At 34.4% G+C, this 10,781-nt stretch overlaps 1 protein-coding gene across 1 annotated transcript; it reads left to right on the forward strand.

Moving 5' to 3' along the window:
• The first annotated feature begins 1,422 nt into the window (after positions 1–1,422).
• Positions 1,423–8,959, forward strand: LOC141683583 (proline--tRNA ligase, cytoplasmic). The gene is made up of 13 exons (XM_074488326.1): positions 1,423–1,580; positions 3,698–3,773; positions 3,891–3,976; positions 4,230–4,322; positions 4,501–4,617; positions 4,797–4,984; positions 5,622–5,688; positions 5,953–6,075; positions 6,186–6,338; positions 6,614–6,898; positions 7,525–7,743; positions 8,009–8,102; positions 8,677–8,959. The coding sequence occupies exons 2-13, from the start codon at positions 3,722–3,724 to the stop codon at positions 8,739–8,741; spliced, it is 1,542 nt and encodes a 513-aa protein (XP_074344427.1). The 5' UTR covers positions 1,423–1,580; positions 3,698–3,721; the 3' UTR covers positions 8,742–8,959.
• Positions 8,960–10,781: the final 1,822 nt, after the last annotated feature.

Below are 10,781 nucleotides of genomic sequence, written 5' to 3' on the forward strand. Positions count from 1 at the left end.
AACAAGCATTTCATTTGAATACATGATTTGAGTTGTCATTTCAAATTCTCATATTTGCACTAAAATTTGAATGTTTTGAATTTCAAATGAAATCCAAATCCAAATTATTTTACTCATCCAAACATGTTATTTGATCAAATCTAGAACTTCAAATGAAATACAATTTTACCAAACGGGCACTTAGGAGATTTGGATACATCGTAGGAATGAGAATCGGGAATGAGAATGAGAATAAAATGGAAACCCATAAATGTGTTTGATTTACCCAGTGAATGGAGTTCACGTTTGCTACCACTAAATTGTTAAAACACTTGAATTTAATGTTCCGATTCCCGTTAATTGGACAAATTAACTATCAACTAAACACCCCTTAGTAATTCTTTTAATGGATTCAAGCTCAAGTAGTTGGTGATTCTGCTACAACTCCTTTCAATCTTTAACAATGAAGAAGTGCCCACAATCTTCCAATTTTTTCAGGCCAAAATTTTGTCCCACAACATTACTCGACAGTGATTTAGTTAATGAAAAAAGTGAAACATGTTTAATATTGGTCAGTACTGAATGGGTGAATGTTGGTGGTTTTAAGCTCTGGAATCATACTTGTTTTGACTTTGGTGACACTGAAATATAATAAAATCATTGCTGGCCTCTTATGTATCAAAATAAAATTTTAAAAATGTGACGTTTTTAAAAGTTTTCAAATTTCAAATTTACAAAGCTGGCATGAAAATGCCAATTCAACAAAAATGGAAAAGAATTCTATGCGTTCCACAACATTTGAGCAGAGCAAATGAATTGCTTATCAACTTTTCATTGCAAGCATAATAATTGCTTACCAACTTTTCTTTCATATAAAATAATAAAGGAAAAAATAGTTTAATTTAAAATTTATTATAAAGGAATTAAATTATTATCTAGCTTATTATGATATATAATACGCGTTATTAAAAAATATAATATAAAATTTAATAAGTAAAACAACTAATAAAAATGAAACATGGTGATGAATATTAAATTAGATTAAATACTTTGTTAAGTTATATCGAAAAGAGGATATGTATATAATTAAAAATTATTATTTGTCTTTAAAAATTTATATTGGGATTCTACATAAATTATTTTAAAAAATACTATACAATCTTATATAACATGAAATACAACACTTGCAGGTGCAATATTGCATAAATATATAACTAACATAGAAATTTCATGGAACATTTCATTTAATAAGCAAAAAATGTTAATATTAATAAAGTTCGGGCAATATTATCTGTAAACTCATAATTGTAAATTTTTAAAATAAGTCTGAAAAGATAAATATTTTTCATAAATTTCCTTTAATATCTAGGTCAAGAAATTTAATCAATTATTTTGTGCAACCATAATTTGTATTATAAATAAATAAAAAAAATAGTTATATTTTGGGTCTAGAGACTGTAGATAGCAGGCACTAGGGTTTAGTGGCGAATAAACACACACACAGTTGACATACAGGACAAGCATTATACCCCCTTCCCTATCGGCGCTTCTCATCATTGGCGGCTCTAATTGCCCACCTAATTCATCTTCAGACACAGCAGGTATACATCGATTTATATGTTTTATCACTATATTACTACATCAATTCCTTTGATTAAACTACTTCATTTTATCTCTCTTTCAATGTATGTCCATGTATATATTGTAAGCCCCCTTTCTTGTTTCTTGTGTTTCAATTTAGAGGAATCGTATCGTATTTTCCAGATTTGATTAAATAGTTACTTGTACTTGGATTTGTTGTTTGCTTTATACATATGTTATATGTTTTGTTAGGGCTTGAGTAGAGTTATTTTTTATTCATGTATCAAATGTTTGACCGTTAGGTTGACCTGTAACGTATTTGTGAGTTGAGGAGCAGTTTTCTATATGTTTATATTAGGGCCATTGAATATGGACTGATTTTTAAGACTATGGACTGATTTCTACCGTAGTTACTGCTGTCCACAAGCTACAACATAGTTTTCAAAGTTGTGCTTATGAGCTAGGTGAGCTGAAGCACAGTGTGACCTCGCTTAAGTAAGCAACGCAGCACATAAGCCCGCTTCATTATATTTGGTAGAGTTTGGACAAAGAAGTAATCTGGCCAGTCAGTTAAAAGCAGAGCTAGAAATCTTACGGCCAAGTAATACCTAACTTGGTTCAAAACCCAGGAGCTTGAGAAAGAAGAGATAATGATGATAGGACAGACATATAATTATCACTAAATTGATTTAGTTGAGTTGACTAATAAAATATAATTTAATATAGACTATCACTATTTATTTAATTGTTTTGCTTAAACAATTAAAATATAATTAAATATAATTTGATTAAAAAATTATACGATCAGTGAATTAGCTGGTGCTCCTGTAAAGTGTAAAGGTAAGAAGGAAAGAAAGGGAAGAAGGTAAGTTTAGCAGTTATGGGATTTAATGTTGTTAGCAACAGAATCATGACGGGAGAGATTCAGGTTGTGGAGGATTAATTAGTTTGTCATTAGATGTAAATACATTTGTTCAAAGTACTGTCTGTAAATGTGCTTTAGATTTTTGGAGCTCTCAATCCGACTAAAGGCGGACAGCTGCAGCCCTTTTTTAACCTGCACAAGAAATTTTGTGAACTAGGAACCCTGGACTTCACTAATTTCTGATTACATTTGTGCCTTGTGCCCGAATTCAAGCTGAACCAGCTTAACTACATTTCCCCTACTTTTCTTTTTGACATTACATTCCTTTTACGGTCCTTAATTGTTAAAAAATCTGAGGTTAGAAAGTTCATAATTTGTTTGGCATGCTGTTTACTTGGTTATAGCTTTTAAGCCTTCTGCCCCTTTGTGTGTCATTAACACTGTTTGCAAGGAGTATTAATTTTTTATTAAACGAGTAAATTCCAATTTGCAAGCTTTAACTTTGATCTCCTCTATCTTTAGGAGGAAAACTTTGATTATCGTTTGTGCTAATGAAGTCAGAGTTTTAGATCTGCCATTGCTTTGTCAAGAGGCAAAAGACAATCTTGTGTCAATAAAAATCAATTCATACTAATCTGTTAATTTACAAGCAAGGAAAACGCTTGAACAATTGATAAATTAGAAAAATCAGTCTCCTATCTCATCGTTACTCGCTTAATCCTTTCTAAAGGGGAAACCAGTGAGAGACAAACCTAAATTTCGGCCCGACCAACTTCCGAAACTCGGTCAAGTTTTACTAATAAGTCTCGGCCGAATCAAAGCTAGTAGTTTTTTTAATTGAAGATCAGTTTTAGGAATATTTTTTAGACCTAATATTTTAAAGTTCGGAATCTCCCACTGCTTCAGGAGGCACAAAACAATTATATGTCAACCCATGACCATTAAAATCCACATCTTCAATCTTCCATGTTTCTTCAGTTATTCCTCTCTGATTTGTGCTTGCCCGCATCTAAAAAGTAAAAAGTGTACCTACAGTTCTCCCACTACATTGATTCCATCAACACCGCACAATTATATATCCCAAACCACTTATACTTTCTTAATGGTGGATTTTGTTTGGTACATTAAACTAAGTTATATTATGATTAGCTAGGATGTGAGTTTATATTTTGGTTAATATATTAGCATATGCATATATGTAAGGTACATGAACTTTTTTTTATTCAATGGTTTAGTTGTATCAGTATTAATTTAGTCAGAATTTTGTGTTAGCAACTGCAATTAGTATTGGAGGAAATGGCTACCAATGAAGCTAAGAAGAAACCTAACGCCAAGGGTGGAGGTGGAGGTTAGTTTGCGTTTGTTTTATTAATTTGTAATTATAAAGATTTCATGTTTTATGCACTGTTATAGTCTCTGGTTTTCAATATATGATGTGTGTGGGTTACAAATGTGTAATGGTTAGGTGGTAAGAAGAAGGAAGTCAAGAAGGAAACTGGACTTGGTCTGTCCTTCAAAAAGGATGAAAACTTTGGTGAATGGTACTCCCAGGTAATACTTACATGTTTCTTTCGAGGTTTCCTTATAGTTGTCAAACATCACATACACTATGAATTATTTGTAAAGGCTAGTAGCAAATATATAGTTTTGAATCTGAAACATCTCTACTAAATGGCTATCATTTATTTTCTTCTTGCTAAACTTCGAATATGTGAGTCCTATATGATCAATTATGATTAATTTTACCCATTCTTTGGAATGAAGAGCCTTATCTTACCCTTTGGTTCTTAATTAATCCTTTCAGGTGGTTGTTAGCGCTGAAATGATTGAGTACTATGATATTTCAGGGTGCTACATCATAAGGCCATGGGCCTGGAAAATCTGGAAGCTCATGAAAGTGTGTAATTATTTCTGTTTCCAGGCTTGAAAAATTTGCTGTACAGTTGTTTTATACTAAGATGTAGTATCATCTTTTTGTGTTGAGCTCGAGATAAATTTTAGCTGTAAATCTTCCTTTGTCGTTATTCCCCACTACCAGGGCGCCTAATTATTTTCTTATTTTATCTTAATGTAAGGAATTTTTTGAAAAAGAGATTGATAAGATGGAGATCGAGGATTGCTCTTTCCCACTCTTCGTATCTCCTGCTGCACTGCAACGTGAAACAGATCATATCGAGGGTTTTGCTCCAGAGGTGAGTAGTGAATTAGTTTTTCTGATTTTCACAGTGTAGTTGCTTAGTCATTAGGTGGCTGAACATTGATTTTTCCTTATTGTATTATGTGTCTACATTGTACTTCTATGCACTTTCTTACCCTGTAAAGTAGTTAAGAGGTATTATGCACTTACCTTTCAGACTGTTTTACTTGTTAGGTTGCATGGGTTACAAAATCTGGAGAATCTGACCTAGAGATACCAATTGCAATTCGCCCGACCAGTGAAACAGTCATGTATCCATATTTCCCAAAGTGGATAAGAGGACACCGGGACTTGCCTCTGAAGCTGAATCAGTGGAACAATGTTGTCCGTTGGGAGTTCAGCAATCCTACTCCATTTATCAGGTTTTCTTCTTGTACTATAGTTTTCATTTGCCATGGGTGATATATCGAATGGGAATAAAGTATACTTGCACGCCCTAAACTTTATTTTTACCTTAGAATCGTTTTTGGAGAACTATGCCACTATTGGCACCTTTAGTTTCTACTACTGTTGATTTATTAACAAGCACTGTGGATCTAAAATGCAATCTCAGTATCAATCTTCCATTGGGGAAGATGATTAGAGAAAATATACAATAGTTCTTTTAGAGCAGAAAAAATAAGGTTAGTTCAACATATTTATCTTCCCCATTTAGTATTTTATAACTTAAGATGACATGCTCAGGTCAACACAAAAGTTTTGGAGCTCCGAGTTGGTTGTTTTTTCATTTAATATCACTTCTTAGGGTCGGAAAAATCAGGCAAAATTATATTTGTCATTGTCTTGTAAGTGAACTATATTAGTTCCTCTTGTTGACTTAGAAAAGTGACTTGTATGATAATGCAAGGAGGCAGACAAGCCTGATCATAATATATCTCTGTAAAAGTTAGATAAATAATATTAGGTAAACATGTCCAAAATACCTCTCATCTAATCGTTTCAAGTGATAATTATATTCTCTTAACATTTCCTTTCTTTTTCTTCCTATTCTGACTGTAGGAGTCGAGAGTTCCACTGGCAAGAAGGTCACACGGCATTTGCAACAAAGGAAGAAGCTGATGTTGAGGTACTGTGTTGTCCAGATTAGTTAAAGTTCTTGCATTTTGTGTCTCTTTACCCTTACCGCATAAGGTTAAGGTTAAATGCATATTCCCGCTGTTATATACTTTTAAAGATTTTTTGGAGTTGATTTTGAGTTTGACTCTCCTCTGCTTCAATGCTTCGATTTATAAGTTCTAGATTAAGTTTTTTCTTGACTGCAGATGCATTTTGGAATCACCGATTGTGCATCTGGATTTATCTTATCAGTTTAATTTCATCATTGTTATAGGTACTTGAGATACTGGAATTATATAGAAGGATATACGAAGAGTACTTGGCAATACCAGTTGTGAAAGGTAAAAAGAGTGAAATGGAGAAGTTTGCTGGTGGCCTTTACACAACATCTGTGGAGGTAAAAGATGTGGCTTTTGCGGCAAAAGCTGCCTTGTCTTACATTTTCATATAGTAAGTAGATACATTTGATTCTCTATTGTGGCATGTTCTGTAACTTTTGAATCATAGGCTTTTATCCCTAATACGGGCCGGGGTATACAAGGAGCCACTTCTCACTGCCTTGGTCAAAATTTTGCGAACATGTTCGATATAAAATTCGAGGATGAGAAGGGCAATAAACGCATGGTCTGGCAGAACTCATGGGGATACTCCACCCGAACAGTAATTTTTCTTAGCTCCTGTTGAGTCCTTGTATTTCTCTATACATGTAGGAACTTAGCTTTTTTTTTTTGTTAAAATGCTGTCCATATCCTGCAGTTTTTTGCCTTATGAATAGTTCACGTACTTACCAAAATTTTTGCTCACATACCTTTTAAAAAAGTAATTGACCTAGAATACCTTTTTTTAATCGTAAATCGTAATCCACCATTCCACCTCATGTTTCATGTTAAATATATAATATATATTCTAAATTATTGTCCACTGCTTTTATATAGATTGGGGTTATGGTGATGGTTCACGGGGATGACAAAGGACTGGTGTTGCCTCCTAAAGTGGCCTCATCCCAAGTCATAGTGGTTCCAGTGCCCTACAAAGATGCAGACACACAAGCCATTTTAGATGCCTGTTCTGATGCCGTGAAGACATTGACTAAAGCTGGTTTACGGGCCAAAGCTGATCTTAGAGATAATTATTCACCTGGCTGGAAGTACTCACATTGGGAAATGAAAGGTGTTCCTTTGAGGATTGAAATTGGACCAAAAGATTTGGCTAATAATCAGGCAAGTTTTTCTGAAATTAAAGGTGTTCTTTTGATGATTTGAAGGCACTACTGTTCCTCATTTATGCTATTGCCAAGTTCATATCCGATAAGTTTTCTATTCATTCTTATTAACATGACTAAGGACCGTGTTAGTCGTTAGGTGATGCTTATCATTAGTTAAGTTTTTGAATTAAAGTTAGAAGAGCTACTGTTATCTTCCATGGGTATGTTAGGCTACAAGAATCCTGGTCTTGGAATTTCTTAAGAACTCTCACTTCTGTGGATTGACATATATCAGTCTGTTAAGAAATTAAATGTAGTATTTCTAATGCCTATAATTTGTTTTAAAGGTATCAGGTTCTGTTGAACATGTTGGTGCATATCAGTATTTTAAGAGCTCAATTTTTTAAGAGGGAGCTACTCTAATCTTTTGTGTCAGACAGAGACTATAGATCCTAGTGCTCATGTAAATCTGTTCTAAATTGTTACTTTTGGGAAATCGATCGCAGTTCTTGAAAAAATCTTATTGCTAAATTTCTTATTAGCAGCTGGGTTCTTTTTAACCTGTTAGTGCATTGTAATGTTACAAATACTCAAGCATAAATGCAAAACAAGTGTGAATATATTAATATAGTTTCTTGATAGGTGCGCGCTGTTCGACGCGACAACTTTAAGAAGGTGGACATTCCCATGGCCAGTTTGGCGGAGCAAGTCAAGGACTTGCTAGATGATATTCAAAAAAGTTTATTTGATTCTGCAAAGGAAAAACGAGATGCTTGTATTGAGAAAGTGGCGACTTGGGATCAATTTATTGAAGCACTAGGCAAAAAGAAAATGATCCTAGCTCCTTGGTGTGATGAAGAGGTAAATAGTGCTTTCTACAAAGAATTCTGGAATACATAGATATGCTTGAGATTATGGTGATTTTGACATCCGAGCTCTTTTTCTATAAGATTTACCTTCTCAATCAGCATTAATGTCTTAAAGCAGACGTTATTGGTTATATGCCAAATACTTGATCTTCTCTTGTACTTTCATTTTTACGACAGGTATATTAATTTAGCAAATACAAGTATCCGTGTGATGTCTTTATTTTAATATTCTGTTTGTTTTTCCGTATTTTGTGCAGGAAGTAGAAAAAGATGTTAAAACCCGAACAAAGGGTGAGATGGGAGCTGCCAAAACACTGTGCTCTCCACTTGATCAGCCTGATATTCCCTCAGGTTAGTGTTGTCTTTGGTATTTTTATTATAATGTGTTCTTATTCCACTTGTTTATCTCAATTCTTATTATTTTTGTGATATCTGCTAGCATCACACATAATTAAGGCTGATCAGAGACCTTTTATCTCTGTTGAATTTCGCCGCCATATACAAAAAGGACTTTTTTTATATATTACTTTGATATTATATTAATATTATACTTGGAACTAAAAGGACTAAAGCTTTTATTTTTATGACCCTCATCATAAATTTTTTGTAGATTTCATGTTTATTCTGAATAACCACGCAGATTAGTAAGTACACAAGAAAAATTATTGCATTTAACAAAGATGCATAGTCAATGGCAAAAGTTATAAATTACTAATGAAGAGTACAAAAAATCTAGATATGGCCTATGACAAGTTTTGTAAACTCTTTTATCCTACATCCTTTGTTAAGGATGTTTTCTTGTTTTAAATTTCACGGATGCTCTTATTTTGGAGTCAGAAACTGTTTTAAAAGATTTGTAGACAGAAATTCAAGTTGTTGCATTGACACATGTATGTATTACATTACTGCAAATTTTTTACTGCAGGCACTCTTTGCTTTGCCTCGGGTAAGCTAGCAAAAAAGTGGAGCTACTGGGGAAGGAGCTACTGAAGTGATGAAAAGTCTTGACCTCAGGACCAAGTATCTAGTTCAAATTTGATTTACAGAGAAAAAAAGTTGATCTGGGATGACATTCTTGTTAATTTGAAAATATATTTCCAGAATGTTCTGTATTTTGCAAGATTTATTATCCTGCAAATCTTTATTTTGCTGCAAATCTCTTAACAAATGTTTGGAACATCCGGATATATGAAGATACTTTTGTGTAACATTGTGTTCTCTTTTACAGAAACTTCTTTTTTTTTTCTCTTTTTGAACGTGACTTTTGTACTGTATGTTCATTTGGAAGTCTTTTGAGATATAAAAAATACATGCAATTTTGAACTCTTGATAACTAATAAACAGACTATTTGTTCGTGTGCTGCATATTTTTTATTAGTGTACAGAAACTAGCAAATCAGATACAATATATTAAAATGTTACTTTTATTTGATAGCAATATCAACTGAACATTCATATACACTAATATCTGTTTTAGAAGACTTTAGCAATTCCAGATTGAATGGCCTTATTATTCTACAGTCTTTTCTTTTCTGATTGAATAATTTGTGGTTCTTCGACAGACGCTTAAATCAAGAAATTTATGTGTACTGCACTGTCTGCACTTGAGTCTAATACTAGCCCAGACTATATATACATTCAGTTCGCAAAAGACTAACAATACATGTGATTTCAACTTTCTTCCCCTATCGTGTAGTTGTTACTTCTGCTGGCGATTGATATTCTGTTTTTCCCAAGATATCGGTGATGAACCAGGGTGAAGTGCCTGGAATTATGGGTGTAGACCTGACCTTGTTTACTTGGTTCTTTTCAGTCTATACCATATCACATGTATTTTGTGCCTTGGTTAGTATGCACCTTTCTGTTGCTATCCGTTTTTAAATTATTACTGGTGGTTCTAGAAAAAAAATTAGTAGCCGTGAATTTGGTTGCTAGAAAAAAAATTAGTAGCCCTGAATTTGGTTGCAGGGTGTATAGTAAAACTAGATGCTGGACCTTAAAATTCCAAATTTTACTCGGATCCTTGCTTTGGTCTAACCTGATAATGTTCCTTGCAACCTCTGTAATCTTCAGGTGATAGTTGTTTGACGGAGGAATCTCGTAACAACAAAGTTTGAAATTTCTCGCCGGAATTAAGATATGTGACGGTGGTTATTTGTCGGGAAATCAAGCGGTGTCTCGTGTTTGTGTCTTAATTGATGGTTGAGATTGATTAGGGTTAGTATTGACTCCTTATCAGCTCTCAACTTCTTACCCCTTTCAATGTGTCTACGTACCCTTTATATAGATATATAGCCTGACATAATTTTTCGGGAACAAGAAATCTAATGGGCTTAGATTTCCTATTCCTGGGCCTGTTAGAACACCTTTCAGAATCTATCTTCCGCTTGCTTTAGAAATTTTCAACTATGAGGCCCAAACGCGAAGGTCCAAGACTCGTTCGTAATTGTAGGAATTCACGAATAGTGCATCTCCTTGCGCAAGGATAACACTCCGCTACAGCTTTCTCCATTGATTTACGAACACAAGTATAGCCACGGTTCACCCCCAATGTCGGACGAGTCCCTGTCCTCCGAATGAGGATAACCAACCAGATAGTAGAACATGTGATCCCAAGCTCTTGGGTGCAAAGTGCAAGATGACTCCAAAATTCTCCAACGAGGACACTCGTTGAATATAAGAACAGAGCTCACAAAACACACACTAATGTTCACCTCGCAGCCCCAACAAGGACACCCGTTATATACAGGAGTAGGCTTTCAATCATCAGGCAGTACCCCTGTAGACATCCCCCTCCTTGACCGACTCAAGGAGGGAATTCTTCAGAGAGTACCTACAACAAATATGTTAGTGAAAATAATTCTCCATTGTTCCTTCCATGCTTGCACCCATCTTGAGTTTGCTCTCGCTACCTTGTCCTAGATGAGGACAACCCCATCCTCTAAGTGAATCCAAAAACATGCATCTTCCAAGCCCAGGACGCGTCCTCACCTTGTGCGATGCACACATTCTCCCCTGTATTGTGACCCA

Source organism: Apium graveolens, chromosome 9 (assembly GCF_009905375.1).
Source record: "Apium graveolens cultivar Ventura chromosome 9, ASM990537v1, whole genome shotgun sequence".
In the NCBI taxonomy this organism is placed as follows: domain Eukaryota; kingdom Viridiplantae; phylum Streptophyta; class Magnoliopsida; order Apiales; family Apiaceae; genus Apium; species Apium graveolens.